We start from the raw sequence: 27058 nt of genomic DNA, 5'->3' as shown, positions 1-27058 counted from the left end.
ACTACAAATATATATAATGGAGGCAGTTCACATACTGGATTGTGAGTTGCCAAGGAATGTGCACGCAAATGTGAATCAGCCCTGACAGAGGTAGGAGAAGAAATAGATTTTAGCTGCTACAACTAAATCACCATCTGGCAGCTGAAGCTGCAATCCTATAACTACCCTCTTACCTAGGAGTAAGCCCCACTGAACTCAGTGGGATCTGTTTCTGAGTGGGCATGTCTAAGTCTGTGCTTTAAATCACAGTGTGGTACAGTCTTTCTCAACCTCCTGGCTTCTAGATGTTTTGCACTATGACTACTAGCATTCCTAATCATTGACATTGCTGGCTAGGGCTTCTGGGAGTTGGAGTCTGAAACATCTGGAGGACACCAGGTTGGGGAAGGCTGATGTAGTAAATCGGAAAGCAGAGAAGGATGCAAGTGCCCAAATGAGACGAAAACAAAATGTGATGAGTGCATTGTTGGAGAAAATCTTCTAGAATGTTCCTTTCCCACAAAAATTGTTTTCACTGTTAATTTCTCAACACAGTCAATTGTGTCTGTTCTACACTGAATTCTGCATTGCCTAGCACACTGTTGGTACTTAACAAGTGTTAAAAGCTAACCTTAGTATACTACTTCTTGTATAAGTCTGAAACCTATTCATGTTCCTTGTTGTGAGCAGTACCGATATATTTCCTGCATCTCAGCGAGAAAGGTAAACATTTCTAGAATGGAGGAGGCCAGCCTTAATACTTCCAAAATTGCCCAAAGGCATCTGAGATGACATATGATATTCAAACTCCACAGCTGAAAAATAGCAGTACAGTAAAATAGAATTAATACATTAGAACCAAAAAGCCTCCAATCAAAGCAATACACATGAACCATAAAACCACTAAACCATTTTAGGATGATAGTTTTCAACCTGTCCCTGAAAACATGAGATTTTAAAACGTTTTAACATTTTGATGAAAATACCGAACTCCAGCTTGAACTTTTAAAACAACAAGAGCATGATCCACACCACTGGGTGCATGCACAGAAGACAAGGTGCAGAGGTCTTCTGGTGGCCAGATGCAAGCGTTGCTCATAGCTCCCGCCCTGTGTACATATAGAAAAAAATGTGCTGCTACTCCAGCCTGGGTGCACCACTTCATATCTGGCCATGGAATAGTAATAGGAAGGCCTCTGCATGCAGACTCACTTCTCCCTCTGCGATCGCTGGCTGGTTTAGAAGCTCCACTTGCTTGTGTCCATCCAAGTGGAAGGCCTGGTCTGGTGATGCAAGGCTGAGGCAGGGGGAAGGGGAGGGTACCAAGAAGGGCAGTCCTCTAAGCAGTATTGGGGTGGGGGTGGGCAGTGCACCTCAGTCCATCTGGCTCCTCCCTTCCAGCTTCCCAAGCCCAGTTGTTAAGTCAAGGTCTCTTGTGAGGGCTGCAAGAAGTTCCCTAACCCTTGTGGGGCTCCTCCTCCTTACGGTTTGATCTGGCACAGGGGGCAGCACACAGGAATGCACTTCTGCTTCCCATCCCTGGAATCCGCCCCCAGGTACAATGTTAACATGTCTAGAAAATAACTTTAAAAGAGAGCTCCGTTTACCAAGTTGACTACTTGCTCATGACCAATTCAGTATACACCCGTAATGACATTTAAAACTGAGCATTAGGAGCAGCGTAATTTAATTCTGATAGCATTCTCATTAGTTGTAAGTTACTTATTTTAAAGATATAAATATCCTTTTAAAGCAGCAAGTTGTGCAAAATCTTGATTTTCTTGCAGTGGGGGCAGGGGGAAAGAAAGCAATGAGAACGATGTATCCCATGCCATTTCAGCATTCACTTAATGAATATTCAGGTTCCTTCTGCTGCAACCTGGCATTACTTCAGTCATCAGGTTGTCCTTTGCAGTAGACCTGAGAAGACTGGTTCCATTTTCTGCTTCTCCCTCTTGTAGACAGTGTAATGGTAGGAATGGACAACCACTACCCATATAATAGGTGCTTCAAAACTCGTTGAGTGGTGAGGTGCTTTTTTGTAGCTTCTAACCGCACAGTAAAACCAGCATTATTCTACCACCACTCACTTCTCTAGATTTCTGATCAGTGGTGAGATCATGGGAATGTAGACTCAGAAGCTACAGATGACCACCTTCTCCAGGTAGGAAAAGCCACACCAGTAATTTGTAAAGCTGCTACTACATAGCAAGTGGTCACCTCTTTCCACTCAAAGAATAATGCCAACAAAATTATTTATGGGAAATATCTGAAGAACTCGGTCCACTGTTTTCAGCATAGAAAACAAATGCCTATAGTTGACATTTGTGCCCACTTGAAATTCACTGAAACCACCATGTAAATTAAACTATTGCCATAAGGCTCCTACAAAACAAACCTGGAGCATTTTCTTTAAGTATTTTGCAAAAATAATGCTTAAAAGCGAATTGGGACACATTTCTCATATTTCAAAACCCCAGCACATGCCCCTTAACATTCAAGCGCTGTAAACCATAACTATTTAGAAAATTGAAAAGTCCTTGGAACTAACCCCCTAGAAAGTTTCATTAAGATTGATCGTGTATTTTTGGAGATATTAAATGTTTTAGCCCCCATTATATTCCTGATGCAACCTTAATTATTCTGGTGCTACTGTGCTTGAATAATAATGTGGAATTTATACATTTTGAAGGCAACATGTTTTGAATGATAGTGCTTACAGGGAAACAGCCTGCTTTTTCTTCTTTGGCAAAAACTGAAAAGTACAGAATTTTGTTACAGTCCATTATCAGGAATTGTGCAAGAAAATTGTTATTTTTTAAAATGGATAGTGGCATATATTAACGTCTGTGCTGAATTTTTGCCCTCAAACATTTTTGAGACAAAAGGAGGGGGTTTTGGGGAGGGTGCAAAATCTTCCTCCCCAAACTCCCAGATTGTAACTTATTAGCTGCTGCTTGTACTAATTTGCCATTCTTATTTCCCTGGTGATGCTGCTTTTTCTTTTCTTTTCTTTCTTTTCTTTTTTAGCTCTGGCATTCTTCTTTCCCAATCAGAGAACCATGAAGGAAATGCAGTGTCCTCACAGTATCATGCAGCTAATCAGATTTGGTAGCATGATAATGTCACTGAGGGCAAATGAAGCCAATTGGTTTGCCCTCACTCTCCATGAGTGGGGAATGGATTACATCCCTGTTGTCAAGACAACTGAGTCAACATTCTGTGCTATGCTGCTGTTTCATTGTCCACCTTTGCGGTACAGTATAGCAAAACAGGGAACATTGGCTTGGTTGCCTTAGCAAAAGTGATGACCTCTGCAACCTTTGCTCCCTCCCCAAAATGTGATGTCTTTGTGTGAAGCACAAAAATGGTACACGTGTGTGTGTCTGTTTTGGCTCAGCTCCATATTTTATGCAAGTTTAAAACTCCCTTCTCTCCCACATGTTGAGATAGCCACTTTGTTCCACTGACCACTTGAAAGTTGTTGGTTTTCTATCCCTTGAGAATTGGGTCACTGGCCAGGTGGCATTAAGTTTGTGTGGGCTGTATTCAACATTTATCTACAAAGACATTCTAAGTAGTAGGATTAAATGAGCCAGAAAATCATGAGTACATCAGTCCGTGATGGAGTTCTTCCTCATTAAACTTGCATCTTGTTTCAGAAGGGAAGTGCTTTGCCATCTAGGGGGCTGTGCCTGTCTTTTTTCAGCACCAAGGACAGCCCCTGCCTTTTAACTCTCTCTATGCCTTTTTTATATCCTATATCCCTTACATTGGTGAGATAATTGTTGTTTGATCTAGTGGCCGAACTCAGCAGAAAACTTAATTGTTATATCTTGCTATTAATTCTCAGTAGTGGCCAACCATGTCAAGAAAGAAACATTTAGCAAGCACCCTAGCTTGAAAAGTTAAAGACCCATTTACACATACCTCTAAGAGGCATGGGCACTTTTTCTGTTATACAGTATCATGCCATTGCAGTATCTGTGTGAATACTGGAATCATATGGTTGGGGACAATCACATAGGAATTTCCTAACTGTCCATAGCCTTCCCTCCCACACAACTGGATCCACCCATTTGGTTCCAATATTCACATATATATATATATATATTGCAATGGTGTGGGAGTGTACCACAGAGGTGTGACTCCTACATCACCAGAGGTTTGTGTGAGTTTCCACATGTTTTCTTGTTTGGGATACTTCAATTATCATGGCTGATCATACTTGCCTTTAAGATGTCTTTAAGCCCTCCATACTTGCAATATCCTAGTCCAAACTATCTGGAGAGCACCCAACCGACTGCAACTCGCATCATTCCCAGCTAGTACGCCTGGGGTCACAGAAGAAGTCCTTGGCCAAAGAGAAAAACCCTATCTCTCCTGGCTCTCAAATGTGTACTCAGATTGCTGGACTATGGTTCCTTCCCCTTATTGGCACATCACAAATAATGCTTCCTCACTCAGTTTCAGAGAGCCACACCCTTCACTCATCTCATTATGGCTCTCTGGAAAGGGATAGCATTTGATGACAGCATTAAACCAACTCCACATTTATATCCTGCTCTTCCTCCAAGAAGCTCATAATGGTGTGCATGGATTTTCCCCATTTTTTTTCCTCATAGCAGTTTACTCTATTTCATCCTCAGGAGTTTAGGGTGAAAGAGAATGACTGTCCAAAAGACACCCAGTGAGCTTTGTGGCTGAGCTGGAATTTGAACTTGAGACTCCATGGTACAAATCCAGGACTACTGGCTCTCAGTGGAATATTTCTTGTTACATATTCTTTTATGCAATATTCTGCATAGCACTATGGAAGACCTAGTCTAATTTCCAAAACTTGACCCTTCCCTAGATGTGCCGCTCACTGGTGTGTCCTGCTCATAACTCTTCTCTGTGAGAGGCCAGAATCTAGATGTTGTTGTTCAGTCGTTCAGTCGTGTCCAACTCTTCGTGACCCCATGGACCATAGCACACCAGGCCTTCCTGTCCTGCGCTCTCTCCCGGAGCGTGCCCAAGTTCATATTCATTGCATCGGTGATGCTATCTAGCCATCTCATCCTCTGCCGTCGCCTTCTGCTTTTGCCTTCAGTCTTTCCCAGCATCAGGGTCTTTTCCAGAGAGTTTTCTCTTCGCATTAGGTGGCCGAAATATTTCAGCTTCCGCTTCAGTATCTGTCCTTCCAGTGAGCACTCAGGGTTGATTTCCTTTAGGATTGACTGATTTGACCTCCTTGCAGTCCAGGGGACTCATAAGAGTCTTCTCCAGCACCACAGTTCGAAAGCATCAATTTTTCAGCGCTCAGCCTTCCTTATAGTCCAGCTCTCACAGCCATACATTACTACTGGGAAAACCATAGCTTTGATTAGACGGACCTTTGTCGGCAAGGTGATGTCTCTGCTTCTTACTATGCTGTCTAGGTTTGCCATAGCTTTCCCCCCAAGGAGCAAGTGTCTTTTAATTTCATGGCTACAGTCACCATCTGCGGTGATCTTGGAGCCCAAGAAAATAAAATCTGTCACTGCTTCCATTTCTTCCCCTTCTATATGCCAGGAGGTGATGGGGCCAGATGCCATGATCTTCTTTTTTTTAATGTTGAGTTTCAAACGAGCTTTTGCACTCTCCTCTTTCACCCTCAACAAGAGGCTCTTTAGATCCTCTTCGCTTTCTGTGGTATCGTCTGCATATCAGAGGTTGTTGATAATTCTCCCGGCAATCTTAATTCCGACCTGTGATTCATCCAACCCGGCGTTTCTCATGACGTACTCTGCATATAAGTTAAATAAGCAGGGCAACAATATGCAGCCTTGTCATACTCCGTTCCCAATTTTGAACCACTCGGTTGTTCCATGTCTGGTTCTGACTGTTGCTTCTTGACCCTCGTACAGGTTTCTCAGGAGACAGGTAAGGTGGTCTGGTACTCCCATCGCTTTAAGAATTTGCCACAGTTTGTTGTGATCCACACAATCAAAGGCTTTAGCGTAGTCAATGAAGCAGAAATAGACGTTTTTCTGGAATTCTCTTGCTTTCTCCATGATGCAGCGAATGTTGGCGATTTGATCTCTAGTTCCTCTGCCTCTTCTAAACCCAGCTTGTACTTCCGGTAGTTCTCGGTTCGCATACTGCTGAAGCCTAGCTTGTAGGATTTTGAGCATCACCTTGCTGGCATGTGAAATGAGCGCAATTGTGCGGTAGTTTGAACACTCTTTGGCGTTGCCCTTCTTTGGAATTGGAATGTAAACTGACCTTTTCCAGTCTTGCGGCCACTGTTGAGTGTTCCAAATGTGTTGGCATATTGAGTGCAGCACTTTAACAGCATCATCTTTTAGGATTTTAAATAGCTCAGCTGGAATACTGTCATCTCCGCCAGCTTTGTTGTTAGTAATGCTTCCTAAGGCCCACTTGACTTCACTTTCTAGGATGTCCGGTTCAAGTTCAGTGACCGCACTATCATGGCTATCAGGGACATTCAGATCTTTTCTGTATAGTTCTTCTGTGTATTCTTGCCACCTCTTCTTAATCTCATCTGCTTCTGTTAGGTCCCTGCCTTCTTTGTCCTTTATCATGCCCGTCTTTGCACAAAACGTTCCCTTGAGATCTCCGATTTTCTTGAAGAGATCTCTAGTCTTTCCCATTCTGTTGTTTTCCTCGATTTCTTTGCATTGTTCATTTAAGAAGGCCTTCTTGTCCCTCCTTGCTGTTCTCTGGAACTCTGCATTCAGTTGGATATATCTTCCCCTTTCTCCCTTGCTTTTCGCTTCCCTTCTTTCCTCAGCTACTTGTAAAGCCTCCTCAGACAGCTACTTGGCTTTCTTGCATTTCTTTTTCTTTGGGATGGATGTAGTTGCTGCCTCCTGAACAATGTTACGGACCTCCGTCCATAGTTCCTCAGGCACTCTGTCTATCAGGTCTAATCCCTGAAATCTATTCCTCACCTCCACTGTATATTCATCAGGGATATGATTTAGGTCATACCTGAATGGTTTAGTGGTTTTCCCGACGTTCTTCAATTTCAGCCGAAATTTTGCAAGAAGCAGCTCATGATCTGAGCCACAGTCAGCTCCAGGTCTTGTTTTTTGTCTGTATAGAGCTTCTCCATCTTTGGCTGCAAAGGACATCATCAATCTGATTTCGATATTGACCATCTGGTGATGTCCATGTGTAGAGTCGCCTCTTGTGCTGTTGGAAAAGAGTGTTTGCTATGATCAGCGTGTTATCTTGGCAAAACTCGATTAGCTTTTGTCCTGCTTCATTTTGTACACCAAGGCCATGCCTGCCTGATATCCCGGTGATTTCTTGACTTCTTACTTTAGCATTCCAATCCCCTATGATGAAGAGGACATCTTTTTTTGGTGTTAGTTCTAGAAGGTGTTGTAGGTCTTCATAGAACCGATCAACCTCAGCTTCTTCGGCCTCAGTGGTTGGGGCATAGACTTGAATTACTGTGATGTTGAATGGTTTGCCTTGGATTCGTACTGAGATCATTCTATCATTTTTGAGATTGTACTCCATTACTGCTTTTCCCACCCTTTTGTTGACTATGAGTGCTACTCCATTTCTTCTAAGGGATTCTTGCCCACAGTAGTAGATATGATGGTCACCTGAATTAAACTCGCCCACGCCTGTCCATTTTAGTTCGCTGATTCCTAAGATGTTGATGTTCAGTCTTGCCATCTCATGTTTGACCACCTCCAGCTTACCTTGATTCATTGATCTTACATTCCAGGTTCCTAAACAATATTGTTCTTTACAGCATCGGATTTTCTTTTCACCACCAGACACATCCACAGCTGGGTGTCCTTTCGGCTTTGGCCCAGCCGCTTCACTCTTTCTGGCGCTACTTGGAAATTCCCTCTGCTCTTCCCCAGTAGTATATTGGACACCTTCCGACCTGAGGGGTCATCTTCCGGCGTCATCTCTTTTAGCCTTGGGATACGTTCCATGGGGTTTTCTTGGCAAGAATACTGGAGTGGGTTGCCATTTCCTTCTCCAGTGGACCACATTTTGTCAGAACTCTCTGCCATGACCTGTCCGTCTTGGGTGGCCCTGCATGGCATAGCTTATGGCTTCACTGAGTTACGCAAGCCCCTTCGCCACAACAAGGCAGTGATCCATGAAGAATCTAGATACATCTGTACTAATCTCTTAAATGCATTTGAGAGGACACTCAGTTGGCCTTGGTAGGAACTATCTGAACTGACATGTTTTGTTTAATGAAAGAACTAAAACTAGTTCTACACTGAATGGAAATCTGTATAAGATAAGACTACTGGGAGAGAGGCAATGAAAATTGTGCAACTTCTTGGACTGGAGAGGATGCATGGACTTTGAGCTGCTGTTCTGGTTCTATTTGGGGTTTCTGGTACCTCTTTCTAGAACCTGGACACTCAGACTTCCCAGTTAGAACTCCTCCCAGGTCCTCTTTATATTTTCTTCTCTGGGTCCTTGGAAAGCACCCATATATTCCAGAATAAATGTCTTAGTCCTTAAGGTGCCATAAGACTTTGTTGTTCTTGCCATCTCTGTGGCTCTTTACAATATACCCAGGAAGATCTATTCTCTCTGTGTCTGCAATATGCCAAACTGGAATCTTGCTGGTTTTCCAAATGACTGTTTCCTGCTACAAATTTGCAGGCTTAATCTAACCACTCTGCTTCCATAAAGTGTCCTCTTTGACAGCTTATCTCTTGTCTACCATACATCTACATGAAATGCCTGAGTTAGGTCATTCAGGAGTTTGGAGTGCGTTGTCATCAGTATGCAGATGACATGTAGCTCTGATTCTACTTCTCTTCAGAGCCAGGTGAGGTGGTGGGGGTGATGGACTTGTCAGTGCCTGTTTAAGATAATAGATTGGATTAGGGCTAACAAACTGAAGCTCAGTCAGAGGCACTGCTTGTGGGTAGTTCCTCAGACCTGATGAGTGGGGCTTAAACTGTTCAAAAGTGGGTTGCACTCCCACTGAAAAAATCATAGCTTGGGGAGGAGGACGTGCTCCTTATCCATCACTGTCATTAGAGGCTTAAGTGGCCTCTGTGGCACAGAGTGCCTTTTACCAGCTTTGGTTGGTATCCCAGCTACAACCTTATCTGGAGCTGGATAGCCTAGCTGCAGTTATTCATGCCCTAGTAACCTCCCATTGGATTATTGTAATGTGTTATTTGTGGCCCTGTCTTTGACGATGATCTGGAAACTTCACTTACTGCAAAAGATGGCTGTGGGAATTTTATGCCTGAGACCAGGCATTATGATCACATTATGCCAGTCATCTCTCACCTTCTCTGGCTCCCAATTTGTTTCTGGGCCCAATTCAAAGTGCTGGGTTTGACCTATAAAGCTCTTCATGGCTTGAGCCCTTGGTACCTGATGGAATGCCTCCTCCCATATATACCTACCTGTACCTTAGGTTCATCCACAGAATTATTCCTAAAACAGTATGCTTTGTTTCTCTGTAAGGTGTTGGGCTAGAATCTCGTAGCTAGATATATTCTGGTCAAAATCAGGCAACCCTCCCAGATGGCCCTGTCTGTGATGATTCCCCGCCTGCATGTTCTGTCCCCCTGAAGCTGCTGACTGACAACAATGGAGAGAACTGTGGCATGTAAGCTAACCATGTTAGAAGCCACATCCACCTCTGACAGAAGCACGGCTATGACCGGCACAGAAGGAGGGAGGCAAGGAGGGAGGGAATGTGAACCTGCAACACAGATGGGAAGGTAGAGCTATAAAGATCTGGTGTAGAATAGTGGTTAAGAAACTGAGCTGTGAATCAGAAAGTTCCTGGTTCAAATCCATCCTCCACCATGGACTCACTAGGTGGCCTTAGGCAAGCCGCTTGGTTTCAGCCTCAGACCCCTACCCATCTGCAATATGGAGGACAATAATACTGACTTACCTTGCAGGGTTGTTGTAAGGATTACAATTAGATAATGCATTTGAAGTGCTTTGAACTCTTGAAAGCATTATACAGACATTAAGTGTTATTATGTGCCGAATGGAAGTGATGAGGTGGAGGCTAATGCACTTGCCATTTGACTGGCAGATTATGACTTTATGAATAAAGAGCTGGAATCTGCAGCAGCTGAAAATGGGATGGATACATGATATCTTGGCTGTATATGTAAATGTATTCTCCAGAGGGTTAGTCTGTTGCAGCGAAGACAACAGCGAAGACACTTGTGGCACCTTAAAGACTAACAGCGTTGAATTGGACATTGCCCACGAAAGTTTGTGCTAGAATAAATTTGTTAGGCTTTAAGGTGCCACAAGACTCTTTGTTATATAAATATGATGTTCTGTGTGATCTATTTGATATTGATTTTGAATTGCTTCTGTAAAAGCAAGCCACGATCTTAGCCTATGCACAGAATTAGGTTTTCAAAACTCTCACTGCTGAACTGTAAAACCCATTTCAGCATCTCCCTAATACTATCCCTCAATTCCCTGCTATAGGTGGTAGGCAGCAGCAGTGGTTTTTGCAGGAGACACAAGCAGAGGTTGTAATGGGATTGAAATGAACAAGCTGTTCCTCTTGACTTGCCAACCTGGAGCTTGTATGGCACATTCCTAGTCCTCCACCCTCATCCGAGGATTTTGGCACTGAAGCAATGGAGGGGCACTATCTCTAGCTGGCATGCTAATTAAAACATTTAATATAACACCCTCCATAGTCACCCGTCACTACACACACAAATTGCATTTTATATGTGTTTTATTTACTGTGCCAGTTTTAATTAAATCTGTAATCACTTCCCAGAGAAGGGTGGGGAGGGGGGCGTGGCCTGGAGTCTGTCTCTCTGCCTGGGTGGAGGGGCTGGTTTGAGCTGTCCAGGTTACCCCCCCCAGGCCCTTTCTGAGGGAAAGGAGTACAAGAAAGGTGGACAAAGGGTCCAAGGGCCATGTTCAAGAAGAGGTTTGATAGAGAAGTACCTAAGGAGTTTATGGATTAGAAAGGAGCTGTCACAAACAAGGGTTTAGAATGGCATCTCAGGCAGGGGAGTTCATTATCTTGCTGTTGTGCTATGTTTTCAATGAAGTGAGGCTCGAGGCAACAGATGGTACTTGAAAGGCATTTCTGAGCATGAAAACTCCAAGTATGAAGAACTCCTCTTAAAAAAAAATCAAGTGGAGTTTCCCAAGAGATGGATGTCTAACATTCAGAGTTTTCTTTGGGGCAAGGGAAGGTGTCAAAAAGTCTTGTGGCTGTCTACCCAGTGCAACTGTGCAAGGTTTTCTCCCCACACCTGTCATATCCCTGCCCACCTCTCTCTAGGTAAGGTGTATCATCTGCATATCACACCATTAGCAGCTTGCATGAGCACAGTGTTACGGGGAAAATGCAGTGATTGATCACTAGATAACACATATTCCTTGGGAAATTAACTACTAGAATTCTCACAGGATTTAACTGTCCTTAAATTAGTGGCATTCTGTGTTTGTTCTGAAATTCTGGCCATATCTGACAGAAGGGATTAGGGGATTTTATCCAGCACACTCACAGTTGCTGGATTTCACTGGAAATTGCCATTGGCTGAGGGTACATAGGGAGAGTTAAAATCTGAACTTTATTTTTTTGCACAGGTAGCTTTGAAAGTCTTCCTCTATATATTACTGAAGATATGCTCAGCATCTCCTGTTGGTATCCAGACCTGCTTGGCTCTTCTGTGCTACCAAAATAGTATTAAATAGTGATATGAAGATATGTCTGTAAGCCAAGAGTTAATGTCAGTTCCATCTCTGAGTGCATCAAAACAGTCCTTCTCATGAAATCAGCCATTTTATCTTAATACTTTTCCCTATGGAAAACGCCCATAGAGTAAGATAGAGTAAAACAAGGAATCATACGAAGTATACTTGATAACATTAGGATGGGTGTGTATTTCACTGAGAAACAGCTTCTGAGATAGTGGCACAGTAGTTATTGCTCTCAGCTGCATCTGCCAGCAAAAAGATGATATCCTCTTCCTGGTGTAATGCATAGGACTGCAAAAATGATTCAGGACCAAACCTGAAAGAGAAGGGAACTAGTTGTATAAAGCAAACTCAGTGTCAAGGTGGGATTCATCTCTAAGTCAATAAAATATATGAGGGCCGTTAGACTAAAAAAAAAACCCAGTCAAAACAAAACAAAACTTGAGTCTATCACATTTCTAGAGCTGTGGAAAGAGTGTGATGTGCAATGCACATATTTATGTATTTCTTTAGAATATTTTTGGATTGCCCCTCTACTCAAGGTGATGTACACTTCACTTAAGACTATCCATCTCTCACCCAAGTCCAGACTGTGTGTGCCCACAAACATCCATTTAGACTGGACTGACATACAGACATCCTCTTTCATTATTTCAGATAAACCTGGCAGCTGTGCACATCTTTATTACTTTTCAGGATCCTCCTGGATCTGGATGTGCTCCAGAAAGCCCAGGTGGCAGGAGTTCTTCTTATCAGCTCTGACTATAGATCAGCTGTGGCCAGTCCTAGAGAACAGTGACCAAGCCATTGTTGTATATGCCTTCGTAACCTCCAGGCTTGACTGCTGTAACATTCTCTAAATGGAGCTTTCTTTTAAAGACTGTCCATTCTCTAATTTTGTGGGTACAATTTGTGCAGTCAGAGCCGATGCACATTGGAGCCTATTTGTGTTGGCCTCTGTGCACAAGTGCCATCCAACACATGGACATAAAGCATGCGAGGGGGTTGGGCGGCAGCGCGATCACAAATCCCACAAATAGATCAGAATTTCTGCACAGGGCTGATATTCTACTTGAGAGTATTAAAGCTACAGTGCTCACTGCCCATTTTAACCAGATGTAAAGAGAGAGGCTGTGGGAGACTTTGGAGAGATTAATATTTTGTTTTCCCTCCTCCACTCTGTTGTATAGACTGAAGGTAATCAATACATGAAGCATTTTTCTTAGCCCTGGTAATGCAGAATCTTAAGCTGTGTAATGTCTCATTGATTGACTGCCAGGAGGCAGGAAAATCAAAGAAGAGAAAAGTGAAGGCATGCTAAGAAGACAAAGAAGGGCTTCAGGCCTCCACCCCACTGCAGAGGCCCTGGAGCCTGTTTTCTTCAATCTAATCAGGGATATCAGGAAGCCCTCTTTTGGCCAGAGCTCTCTTGCTTGGACTCTAGATGACTGGCCCATCATCTCATAGTGCTAGTCCATTGTGCAGGTAAATGGCAGACTGCCCCTACATAGTTTAATCGACTCACTTGCCTGCAATGCACAGCCTAGGAACAACACACATGCTTTGTGATACTGTACTAGAGAACTGCACAAGCGTTGGAGAAAGAACTGTAAAGCAAAACTCTGAGCTTAAAATTGTTTAAGGAAATTCACTTTTCTCCCCAATTGTTGCATGCTGCTGAGTTTAGAAATCAGCTAAAAGTTAACAGTGTTCTCTTACACTTCATCAAGAAGAGTAAATGTTTAGGTTTTCTTGAAAACTTTCCCTCGAAGTTGAATTTGAAAAGTGTTTAATATTTAAGAATTTGAATTCCAAAACCTTACTAAACTTAGAATTTGTGTGAAATTTTGCTCCACATCAACTGCTAACCAAATGTTGGGAAGGGAAAATGTCTTCAGATCATACTCTTTTTCTGGGCAGGGGAATGTGAATGAACACTTGCAAAACAGTTCTTTAACATACTGGGCTATCTGTGTCTTTTAACATATATTTTCATGTAGGGGCTGTTTTGTTCCAGAAGACACAGCATGAACCAAAGCATTTATTCACACAGAAACCCATTTGCGGCCAAAATAGACATGACACTGAACTCATCATTAGCAACCACATATGTGGGTGGGTGTTTTTTCATTAATAGAAACTTGGGGGACTATTTTCATCAGAACCACAGCACATGGGGAGTGAATGTTTAGCTCTTTCCTCTGCTGATGTGGTCCCCATAAAAATCCCCCCCCCCTCACTGGCTGCTATGAGAAGGGGCAAATATGCTTTCCTGGAATAGATCAGTGATCTGCAAGCATGGATTGTGTGATACACAGGTTAAGAACCCTTTAAATGAGGTGCTAGGCCACATCCAACCCTGAACAGATAAAAGTACTTTTTGCTCACCCCATAACTCATCAGTGTTATAAAGGAAGAGACATGCTCTATATTTGTGTCTTGCATACTTGAATTAAATATAAAAAAACAAAGATAGACATGCCAGTCCATGAAAAAATAACCAAAATCCACCGTTGGGCAATACCTTTATTGGGACCAATTAAAATGTCACAAAAGACTGTGCAAGCTTTCGGGGTCTCCAGAACTCTTCATCAGGCTAGATGTTACAAAAACTCTGTGTGTGCGTGCGTGTGTGTGTGTGTGTTTAAGAAAAAAAATGGTACAATAATTAGGCCAAATGTTGTGGCCATGACATCTGCAGCTTAGACTCAATCTCAAGATGGAGATTGCAGACTGAATGCATTAGCCACTGGTGGGTGTTGCAGGTATCAGAGTACGCCTAGCATTCCGGGACAAAGAAGCAATGACTGAGCCCCATTCTGAAAACATAAAGGCCACTTGTAACTGAGATCTGTCTCTTGCCTTGGGCAAAACACACAGGTTCCTGGGAAGGCAGAGAACAGAAGTTAAATAGTAATTATTTTAAAAATGTATCTCCCAAGTGGAAGAAATGTGCCTATGGAGTTATTTAAATGTAAAGGATTTCCTTTATTTGTAGGAGTTTTTAAAAGGTGCTTCACACAGCAATGGCTGGTAAACAAATATTAACGCATTTATCATCAAATCATGCCTATGAGGCACAACACCACAGTCATTAGGGGAAATGAGGCACAAAAGGCCGCTAAATATTTGAGACTGCAGCAAAAGATGTGGTAAGGCACATCTCTAAGATTCTGAACTCTTTCAGAAAGCAGCATTTAGACTTCTGTTGCAATTATGGGTGCTCTGTAAACTTGAAACAAAATGCAGCAGAGAGTTGCACAAGACATCTCACAGCTCCCAGTGATTTAAAAGAGACTTGTACAGAATACATCCCTGATAGACTGACTCTCATATGCTTCCTTTTTAAAAACAAAACAAAACATCACAACAACAGAAATATAATCAAAATTTTACTGCAGTAGCCCTCTCACAGAAATCCAGCATTGCTTATTCAGGTGAAAGAGTGATATATCCACCCCTCCTTCCCCACAATCAGATATTCAAATAAATGGGAGTCTTATCCATAAGATAGCAACAAGACTATCAGGTTCTGGGGCTAGAGCTTCTCATTCTCCAGGTAGATATTTCTGCCTGGTGTCCAGGCTGCAAGAGAGCAGTTGAACCTTCCTAGCCCTAAGGCAATTATGTCAAACCAGTTTTGGCCCAGGGACCAAATTGCCCCTCCCCCGACCAGCCCAGCATGCAGAATGACATTAGAGGACAGGGCTCCACCCTGCAAGCCCCTGTTCTCCCTTGACATCATCCACCCTGTCCATTTTTCTTTTCTGTGCTGAGAGCTGCATGGAGCTCTGTGTCTCTCTCAGCACAGAGAATGGGACTTGTACACCAGCTGAGTCGGGTGCTTCCTTCGCGTGCCGTCCCCATGAGGCAGCAAGCAAAGGATCACTCAGCCAGTGCATGGAGGAGTCACTCTGTGCACTGGCTGAGTCAGGCACTTACTTCATGTGCCATCCCCCTGGAGGCAGTGCGTAGCACACAAACAGGAATACCTAATGCTGCCTCCTATCAGAGATAACATTGGGGATTCCTCTAAGGACTTAACAACATAAGAAGAGCCACGTTGGATCAGACCAAGGGTCCATCTAGTCCAGCATTCTGTTCACACAGTGGCCAACCAACTGTCGACCGGGAACCCACAAGCAGGGCATGAGAGCAACAGCACCCTCCTGCCCTCGTTCCCCAGCAACTGGTGTACATAGGCTAATTGACTCTGGTACTGGAGGCAGCACATAGCCATCAGGACTAGTAGCCATTGAGAGCCTCCAGGAATTTGTCCACCCCCCTTTTAAAGCCATCCAAATTGGTGGCCATCACTACGTCCCGTGGTAGCAAATTCCATAGTTTAACTATGCGCTGTATGAAGAAGTTCTTCCTTTTATCTGTCCGGAATCTCCCACCAATCAGCTTCACAGGGTGACCCCAGGTTCTAGTCTTTTGAGAGAGGGAGAAAAATGTCTCCCTGTCCACATTCTCCACACCATGCATGATGGATGTACACCTCCATCATGTCTCCCTTACCCTCCTTTTCTCCAAGTTAAACAATCCCAGCTATTGTAACCTTCTCCCATAAGAGAGAGGCTCCAGCCTCTTGATCATTTTAGTTGCCCATCTTTGCACTTTTTCCATTTCTACAATATCTTTTTTGGGGTGTGGTGACCAGAACTGGACACAGTATTCCAAGTGTGGCCACACCATCGATTTGTAAATGGGCAGTATGATATTGGCAGTTTTACTGTCAATTACTTCTGTAATTATTCCTAACATGGGGTTTGCCTTTTTTACAGTGGCCGCACACTGGGTTGACATCTTCATTGAGCTGTCCACCACAGCCCCAAGATCTCTTTCCTGGTCGGTCACCGCTAGCTCAGATCCCATCAGGCTATACTTGAAGTTGGAATTTTTTTGCCCCAATGTGCATCACTTGCTTGCACTGAACCACATTTGCCATTTGGATGCCCATTCTCCTAGTTTGGAGAGATCCTTTTGGAGCTTTCACAATCGCATTTTGTTTTAACCACCCTAAATAATTTGGTGTCATCAGCAAACTTGACCACTTCACTGCTCACTCCAAATTCCAGATCATTTATGAACAAGTTGAAGAGCATTGGTCCTAATATAGATCCCTGTGGGACCCCAGTGTTTACATCCCTCCATTGGGAGAATTTACCATTTATTCCTACTCTCTGCTTTCTGTTCTTTAACCAGTTACTGATCCATAAGAGGACCTCTCCTCTTATTCCATGACTGCTAGGTTTGCTCAGGAGTCTTTGATGAGGGACTTTGTCAAAAGCCTTTTGGAAATCCAAGTAAACAATGTCTACCGGATCACCCCTGTCTACATATGGAGAGGGACAGGATGTCGGAGGGAAACCTCCACAGGCTGGATTGGGGCCTCTAGTGGGATGGAAGTTGAACACCCCTGGTGTAGCTGGTAATAGAGGGGGAGCATCTTGACCAAGCCCAGATTCTGTCCTCTAGCTTGCACATGACTGTGGCAGCCAGGTCCTTGATAAGCTTGCTTGCTTTAATTAGTTATACATACCTGCTTTTCATTATAAAATAATCCCAAAGCAGGTACAAAACCCCAAAAACCACAGTATTGGTAGTACGCTATGCTTCAATGCAAGTAATACAGACCAGGTGCATATTACCCATGGTTCCATTCTGCATTGTTCATACACTACATAAGAAGCATAAGAACACAAACATTACCATGCTGCATCAGACCAAGACCTGTCCAGTCCATTCTGTGTCCAACAGCACCTAGCCAGATGCCTATGGGTGCTCCCAAGCTGGCCCTCCCTTTGTTCTCAGCATCTGCTTACCAGACCAGCAAATCATCTGACTGTCCCAGTTCAGTGGATCAGGGTGAGTGAGATGTAGCCTGCCAACTCAATATTGATCAGTGAAAAGTTGGTGTAAGTTCTACGGTACAGGCTCAGCTCCCTCTTGACCTGGGATACTATGGGATTCACATCCACAGCTGCATGTGCATCAACCTAGCAAGAGTGCAAAAGTCTGGATCAAAGCTGGGGAACCCCTTTTGGCCCGAGGGACGAATTCCGTTTTGGAGAGACTCTTGGAAGCTGCATTCCAGTGGTGGGTGGAACCAAAGGTGAAAAGGGAGAAATGCCAGCACCTTTTAGCTTAAAGCTCTCACTGCCAGTAGCTAAGCCCTAGGAGAGGCATTGCAATCTTTTAGAATGAGGAAAAAACTGAACAAAATCAGGGAAACCACCAAGCGATCGGTGGTTGGGGGAAAAGGTCAGGGCTTTCTGGGGTACCCTGGAGATACCAGGAATACCAGATCTGGCCCCCAAGCTTGGGGTTCCCCACCCTTAGTCTAGATTCTACACCAGGAGTGGGCAACTTGTGCCCCTCCAGATTACAACTCACCATTTGCTGTGCTGGCTGGGGCTGATGGGAATTGCAGTCCAGCGACATCTGGAGGGCTAAAAGTCACTGCCCCTGCTGTGCACCATGGAATCAAATTTTCTGCCCTGAAAGGCGGCCAAGAAATATTTTAAATAAATAAAAATAAATAAATAAAACTTTCGAGGGCTAACAAAAATGCACAGGCCATTTATCACCCTCTGTTTGAGGGACTGAAGAAGACCAGTATAAACAGAGCCACCCTGTATCAGACAGAAAAACCCTCTGTGGATGCTCAAACTCTACATGAAATGGAGGATAGGAATTGCACCTGCTTGCCCTGTCCATGGGCCTGTTGCTCCAAGGGGCCAACACACAGAGGCCAGTGTGTAAAGGCCCAAGTCATGTGATCATTAAACCTCATTTTTGTAGTGTACATACTTTTCATATGATGTTATATTGGGTTAAGGGAGGACCTTCTGTAACTCATCAAATTTGTAGGACCAAAAGATTTGTATTCCAAAGGTTTTGATAAGAGGGCTTCTACCTGATCTCTTTTTATTAATATTTAAAACATATTCTGACTAAAAAGCAACAAAAATCCCAACCCTAAATAGTTATCTGTAAACATTATCACCAGGAATCTGACCCAAACCTGAACATGAAAACAAACACACCCAATCCATCCATCTACCCCTGACATTTATTAGAATTGTCTTGGTAATCAGAAGGAAATTATTAGTTATTTCTTTTCAAAGTAGAATTAAAACAAAAATGGGTGTGTGATTCATTTGTCATCTGGCCAAGTATGTGGTCTGTAATGATCCTTAGGGTTTTGATCAAAGGGTAGTAAGGATAACAGAGTTCAATAGAGGAGAGGTTGCTGCAGGAAGAATTTCTGGAAGAGCTAAATATATACCAGAGATCATACACTGTTTCTCAAAATACATAATGCAATATCATGCCCTTTATTTCAGCAGCCTGAAATAAAGGCTAACCCAGAGTCAAAGAAGCCATTTCACATGGGGTTTTGAATGAGAAACAACATGATGTCCCATAAGTAAGGACTGTGCCCCCAGCCTAAAGCTCTGTGGGTGCTCTGATGCACACTCAGCACTCCCGCATAAGCAGGCTTCCCATGTATGTGCAATGGGGGTGTAAGCGCAGAAGTGTCCCTCAACACACACATGAACACACACTTTGAAATACAGGAGGAATCCATTGCACTCAGAGACTAAGCCCTCCACGCGTCAACTCTCAAAGAAGCAGATAGGATTGATGACACCCACTACATGTAATGCTTTCAATTCATACACTCAAGCTCCTGCAGCAAGCCGCAAGCTCCCCGGCTGTGTGAAAGAATCCTATTGGGCAACCGTCACCCTCTCCACAAATCCATCCTCTTGACAGCACTGACATTTGAAAGCGACTGGCCCTAAGAGCATTTTCATTATTCACTGTGATCCAGTCTGCTTTTGTTTTGTTCAGGAGCTGCTTTACTGTTCGCTTAGTTCCACCCACAGCCTGTGAGGACAGTATCTTTGTAATAAGCTCTCTTGCACCCTCTGCTTCAGTCAAACTTACGTTAAGGATCTGCAGTTCGTATTACTGGAGGAACGATGCCTGGATAGAGGTCACTGGCTACCCATTGAGGCTTCTGCTCACAGAAAGGGCCAAGTGTCCCACTGGATACCCGACCTAGTATGCTGTATGGAAGCCTTGTTGTTGCTGCCTTCTTCCGATCCCAATTTACACAGGACCAACAAACCAAAGTGTTCAGCAGCGCTGACTCCAGGTTTTGGGGGGACCTTGGGCAAGACACCCTTAATTTCCCTCTCCCTTACTGAGTCTGCCTTTTCACCGCCATTGTCGCCTGCTGCTGCTGCTCTGCATTATTGCTATCCTTTGCTTGCTTGCCAAGCAGAGAGCCAGGGTGCAAACAGGCCGTGACACCCGCTGCTCCTTCTCCTCCTCACCACCACCGTTGCCTGGGCCAGAGCAAGAGGCTGGCGAACAAGCAGGTTGCAGTGGTGAAGAGGAGGAGCTCTCGTCAGTGGGCCCCCTTCTGGAGTGAGGGCCCTCAGCAAGTGCCCGACTATGCTGAACCTTGACACCACCCCTCTCTTCAGCTCAGTCCTTGTTGAGTCAGCCAAGATGGAGTTTATCTTCAGTTTGGAAAGCCTTAGGCATTTATTTCTCATAAATCTTTCAGTGCTGCTTTTCTGTCCCATATTGGGCCCACAAAGCAGCTTACAACATCATAAAACTCAACATTAATTTCAAACAAACAGCTACCTTATTAAAAACAGCAGCAGCATAAACAAACTCTGGGGATCAGACAACATCGACTGATGGCAGAAACATGCTGGAGATGAAAAATTCTTTTTTGTCCACACAGATGTTGTTGTTGTTGTTTTTCTTGGATAATAAACTACTATACGAGATTCTTGAAAGGATCTCACAATGTTTATTATATCTGACCAATCACAAAATGATTAGAAAGAGTTGAAAGAGTTATGTGTAAAACTTTTCTAGAAACAATTGGGAAAAGAATACCAAATTGTCCTCAAGCTATGGGAACTCCACAGAAATGTATTTCTCCCTTGTTCATGGAACTGGCTCACTGTGAAAGTGTGGAATAAAGATTTGCCATAGGGAAAAAGCCCAGCTGTCTGTGAAGGAATGAGATTGTGCCCATGTAGTTCTGTAGCAACTAGAAAGGCAGGACCCATCAGGCTGGTAGTCCATCTTTGGAGTGGAAACCGAGCTGAGTGAGCTGAGCGATAACATTAACAGGTTGTAGCTAATTTAGTTGGATCTCAGCTTTGCACTCCAATCCATTGTGCTGCATGGTAATCTTGGCTTGCTTCCATTAGGAAGTGTAGTTCTCTTATCCACTGAACACAAACACAGTAGCACATTACCTAAGCAATGCCTGCATTTAGGAGCACATGAAATAATAACCATTTAGTTAGCCTTTGCATAGCACCAATATCCCCCACCCATCCCATCACATTCCCCCAGCACTACGTTTGTGTTTTTGCCACTTGGTTTAACATCCACCATTCCTAAGCCACTGTCAAAAGCTATGTTCAGAGTTGGACAGTGTGGGGTGCTTGCCCATTTTCAGATATTACCACACTCCAGTTCTGGGTATAAACTCTGTGGCAGTGGCTAGTGAAAAGAGCATTTCCATGTTTTGTGTTAACATTCTGGCAGGCTTGTGAGCTTTGTGAAATCTCTTCTGAGTCATGTTCCAAGCACTGAAGGGAGAAGGTCACATCCTTTCCCCCTTCTGTGGGGAGAGTGATCTCATTTGGGCATACAGAGGGGTGCCTTTGCAATAGGGATGTACAAAAGTCACTTACCTTTTCGAAGGGTGACATTCGCGGTGCGGGGGAGGCGCTCCGTCCCTCCACCCGAAATTGTCTCCAGCCAGCTCCACTCCGCGGCGATTCTGTGGAGCCACCGGCCGGGGCCGCCCTCAGCCAGACATCCGGCCGCTGGGCAGCCTGCACAGGGATGCAAATGGCGGCTGCCATAGCCGCCATTTGCGTCCCTGTATTTTGCCGTGATAGGCTACGTAAATATTTACATAGCCTATCACGGCAAAAAAAAGGGAACGCAAATGGCGGCTACAGCGGCCGCCATTTGCGTTCCCCTTTTTTTTTGGCCGTGATAGGCTACGTAAATATTTACGTAGCATATTATGGCAAAAGAGATGGGCGCAAATGGCAGCCACTACACCATTTGCGCTCCTCTCTTTTGCCGTAATAGGCTGCGTAAATATTTACATAGCCTATCATGGCCAAAAAAAAGGGAACGCAAATGGCAGCCGCCGTAGCCACCGCCATTTGCGTTCCCTTTTTTTTTTGCTGTGATAGGCTATGTAAATACTTACGCAGCCTATCACGGTTTCCGCAGGGACGCAAATGGCGTCCCTGCATTAGCCATGATAGGCTATGTAAGTATTTACGTAGCCTATCACGGTTCTAATGAAAAAGCGAATGGCAGCCGCGGCCACCATTCGCAAAGCAGTGCGAACAGCAGCAGGTAGGTGTCCTGTTTCGTGCACCTTTCACGGGGCGGGGGGGCGAAGGGCTTTGTTCCGCCACAGATTTCAGGGGCCCGAATGCACTGGCATTCGGCTTCACCGAGATCCGTGGCTGAATTCTCTGACATCCCTACTTTGCAATCTCGGAAATATGTGTGCATGATAATGGATACAGCTGCTGGGAAAGCCACAGGGAAGGACTGATATATGTATGAGAACATGAAAGACATCGGGCCAGAGTTCATTCACGACAAAACTCAAGCATTTCCCCACAGGAGCTGCAAAGGGAGGCGGGGAATTGGTTATTTTATCTGAGCTGGGAGCATTTCCAAAGGTCTAGAAGGGAAGGAGCTGTTATTAGTATGAGCTGACAAAGGCATGACATAGTCTCTTGTGTCTGTCACCTTAGACATCTCCAGGATCTGGTAGCACACACTGTGATGCTTCTCTGTGATACCTTGGACCCATCTCTGAGCCTGCCTAGATGTTCCATTTTTCTTGACTAAGAAATTATGACAATTCAGCTGATGAAACCTGTCAAGTGTGTTTCTGGACTATTCTTAGAACGCTCTGAAATCTTCTACAGGAGGACAACATGTGATCTTCAAAGTGAATATGAGAGACTGACTGGAATGCTGATGATCTGTGGGGCTCACACCACCACTGCACTCCAAAACCATCTTCCCCCACCTCAGCTGAGTCTACAGTTTTCGAGAAATTCCTCTCCATTTGATTCTCTCCCCTTGAGTGCTGATATTAGAGGCTTCTTGCGGAGTTGGGGGTGTCATTTTTTTAAAAAAAGAGAAAAAGAACAGACTGGCGGCGACAAGTAACCAAATGCCTGTACTTCCGAACATTCCTTAAATCCTGGCCCCAGCTGATTAATCACAGTCAGGCTCCTCTGAGCTTATTACTTTCCTTAATAGCTGAATAATTTAAAACCTCTGTTTGCCGGCGTCTTAATTGCTTTTGCATTAGACACGAAGCCACCATGAATGCAGAATGGGACCAACCCCAGTAGGGTCTTCCCCCCGCCCCTCATTTGGTGTCTCTTTGGAACTGGCTTATAGGGGAGAAGCTTGGATGTGGTTCCTAAAGGGGATGCAGGCAATTTCTTTCCCATCTGCTGCACGTGGCCAGGGGGACAAATGTGCTTCATGGTGTGTTGATTCCTATTCTTCAGGAGGCTTTGATTTTCTTTGAGCCTGGAATAAAATTTCCATCCAGTCACGTGTGTCTGTGCTGTGTCTGGCTGTGGACAGGCTTGACATGAGCAGAGCAAGCCACTGAGTGTGTATCTGCAAGTTGTAAAGGAAGAGCTCCAAATTAATCTTCAAGTCTGGGTGGTAAGACTGAGTTCAGCTTCCTAATCATGGGTACAAATGACGTGGATGGACTCCACTTTTCCCTGTTCATTTATCTGTGTATATAACACATCACTTGCCACAAAAGAAGGCAGATCCACTGATCTAATTTTGTAAATGCTCTTCTTGTTTTTACAGTTACCTCCATTTTGACACTAAAGAATGAATAAAATACCATCAATTTAGTTTTATTCTAGTCTAGAGAGAAGTCATATAGATTTATTTAGGATGTTTTTCTATACTATTTATTGAATCTGATGGGTCAAATGATGATATGATTTATACCATCCATGTCTTATAACGTTATGTCCTGCACATAGTTATCCAGTTATCACTACTGTAAATAAATAAAATGGCAAAGATAGCCATGCTGGTCCATGAGAAAAAAAAATCAAAATCCACAGTCGGGCAATACCTTTATTAGGACTGAATGAATGAGTCCATGGTAAGCATTGCAGGTATCAGATTACACCTAGCAGTGCATTTTGGGAGAGAGGAGTAGCAATGGTGTTTCGCTCAAAGCAAGAGGCAGTTCAGAGTTACAGAGTCAGCAGACTTTGTGATTTCAGAAATGGTTTTCTGCGCCTCTCTCCCAAAATGCATAGCTAGGTGTAATCTGATACCTAAAACACCTGCCACTGACTCATTCATTCACTTTGCCATTCTCCATTTCGAGGCTGGGTCTATCTAAATTGTAGACCACATGGCTATCACATCTCACCCAATTTTTGGAATGTCTGTTTCTCCCCCCCCCCCCGTGCTTTTTGCACTCTCTACCCTGATGAAGAGTTCCAGAGAATTTGAAAGCTTGCATATTTTTGTGGAAGTTTGGTTAGTCCTAATAAAAAATATTGCCCAACTGTGGTTTTTAAATTAATGGGCTGCTGTTTGGTCATGTAAACACATTTATAGGTGGTATTAATGAAGATATTATCAAGATAATAGCATGATCTTCCACCCAGTAGGCAAAACCTGCATTTATTTAAGCAGGCATTTGGCCTACAGAGCTGATTTGTTTTCTCCGCTACTCTGTGTTTTAACCTGTATTTTTATTTAATGCCTTTTAACTGGCTGCTGTATTGATATACTCTTATTTGATTTTTAGATGGTTTTATATTGTTATATTTCATTTTTTATTGTGGATTTTACTGTCAGTATCCACCTTAGACATATTTTATAGGAAGGCAAGGGTACAATGGCAATAAATAAATAAAAACTGAGGGAGTGGTCATGAACACACCAGATACGTTCCCTGTGCAGCTCCTTCAAGTGATGGAACTGATGACGATCAGCCCAACAAGGGATGCCGTGTATTGTCCACAACAATTCCTCAGCTAGTGTCAGTCTTCACAGCTCTACTAACGGGGTTATGTGGATAGAGGTCAGCACCACTGTGTCTAAATATTTTCATGGGAGCATCCTATGTTTTTTAAATGACAGTGAATGATCACATCCACCTTTTGGTCTCCAAATTTGTTCCATCTCTGTCTCTTACAGCCACTGTAATCCTCAATGAGCTAAACTGGACTGAAGCCCTGGAGGACGTATTTGTTGAAAACCGAAAAGAAGACCCATCTCTGCTGTGGCAGGTCTTTGGTAGTGCCACAGGTGTGACACGCTTCTACCCAGGTTTGTCCCATTCAAAAGTGAAAGGTGGGAAGTAAGCAATTATGGATTTGAGCAGTGACACATGATTTGAAGGAGAAGGTGTGCCTGATGTAGTAGGGACAGTAGCGTAATTCTCAGTAATTCACAGTAGAAATGAACACTTTTCCCACTTGTCCTGTGCCATTATTGTTAAAGATTGGTCCTATTAAGACTGGTGCAATGAGGTCCAGTACTAGCACTGCCAAGAGCATCTTTAGATGGACGATAATGATGGCTGCACATCCCTTCCTTTCCTGCCCTCTCTTTCTATCCAGGATTTCACAGTATGGGCTACCTGGCAGATGTGATTGCAGTTTGTTGAGAAAAAGGACCATTGGTCTTCGTCCTGTCCACCAACCAGCTTAGCATTTTGCTGATCCTAAGAGCTAGGCTGATGTAAGCAATGAGATAACGGGTCTAGCAGCAGGGCCTGACATCCTTGGGCAGTACCAAGGTCTCAACAGGGCCCACCACTGATGCCTGCCTGACCTAGGCGCCCCTTTAATTTCTTTTTCCTGGCCCCCCTTTGAAAAAAATGCAGGGCTCTGGTACACTGACCACCTGGCTGGCTGCGTGGGAACTGCCATTTTTATTCCCATAAAACAGTTCACCTTCGCAGGTTGCCGATTGCCCCTGAAGAAGGACATTTGACTTCCAGAAAGCAAAAAGCTTCTGAGAATGGTTTCTTCCCTAAACCTGGCCAGGTACTCAGTGCATTCAAACATTCCTACCACTGCTGTCCATCTGATGCTGGTTCAGCTGCCTGGTAAGCCTGCTGGGGAGGGCCTACCAAAGTACGAGGTGCCTAGCGGTGGTCACTGATGCCCACCTTGAAGCTAACTCCCAGCTCTGTGCGCTTAAAGCTATGTGTTGAGTGCCTCTTAGCAGGAAACTGTGCAACATCCTTGCTTTTCTTTCTACGCTCAGCTCTTTGCTCTCTTCCCCTTTTCTCTGTCTTGCCACCTGCCTTCACCCTGTTTTGGCTCCTCTTCAGTATTGCAACTGTCCTCAGTCCTTTATTTTCCCCACTGCTCTTCACCAACCTCCTAACATTTTTAATTTGCTCCATTTCTTACCATCTTTCTCTCATTCCTGTGTACAATAACCCTGCAAGGTAGGTCATGAATAGAAGGTTTAGGGATGGGATCTGATAAACCTGGGCCTAGAATGATATTCGTGATAACACACATTGGCTTTGGGCAAGCCATTCTTTCTCAGCCTAATCTGAGAATGGTGCTCTGAGGAGTCATAGAAGTCATAGAATCATAGGGTTGGAAGGGGCGTACAAGATCATCGAGTCCAACCCCCTGAGTTTCTCAGAGGAAGGAAAAACTAAAGTATAAATCTTAACAAGTAAGGCACATATATATTTGTATCAACATCTTCTGTGCTTACAAAAATATCACAGCTGTTATTTCCCGTTGTCATTGCAGCCACACCTTGGAGGGCACCCAATAAGATTGACCTGTACGATGTCCGACGAAGGCCATGGTAAGTGGAAAGTAAAAGTGCCAAACTGGAACAGGTGGGCACTAAATTGTATACCCGAGGAACAGTGGCACACCTTAGCCTCAGAGTTGTTAGCAGTGGGCCTGCATCAAAAATTTACAGTCAAGCACATCTCCCGTGTCCTTATTTATAGTTGTATATTGTTCTAGGGATGGACAAATCTATCAATTTCAGTCTCTCTTAGTTTATAATTTTTCTCATCTTAAGTTTGGTTTGTCCTGAACTTTGAGAATTTTTCCAGTTTGATGTTCGGTTTGTCTCAAACTTTGAGAATTTTTTACAAATTGGCATGAAAATTTGTATGCATTTTTGTGTGCATTCATGCAAACCCAGTGAATTTGTCTCCCATCCCTATCTTGTTCTTCCTTGGGGAAGTTCAGCTTAGCTTTCTTGGGACTTCCAGGAAATCTCTTACTCTCTCACTGCCAGGGTTGAGTTA

The 27058-nt window shown here is 43.9% G+C and overlaps 1 protein-coding gene across 1 annotated transcript in view; it reads left to right on the top strand.

Annotated features, from left to right (window-relative positions):
• Window positions 1–27058, top strand: part of CACNA2D2 (calcium voltage-gated channel auxiliary subunit alpha2delta 2) — an 806035-nt gene that overhangs the window by 621468 nt on the left and 157509 nt on the right. The window contains exons 7-8 of the mRNA XM_084839654.1: window positions 24961–25092; window positions 26544–26601. Of these exons, the coding sequence (XP_084695780.1) occupies window positions 24961–25092; window positions 26544–26601 (190 nt within the window). The remainder of the gene's footprint in view (window positions 1–24960; window positions 25093–26543; window positions 26602–27058) is intronic.

This window comes from Heloderma suspectum, chromosome 2 (assembly GCF_057233095.1).
Source record: "Heloderma suspectum isolate Gila_16-S chromosome 2, 16-S_ref, whole genome shotgun sequence".
NCBI classification, from domain to species: domain Eukaryota; kingdom Metazoa; phylum Chordata; class Lepidosauria; order Squamata; family Helodermatidae; genus Heloderma; species Heloderma suspectum.
Note: the sequence above shows the minus strand (reverse complement) of the source record. Positions and strands in the feature narration are given on the sequence as shown.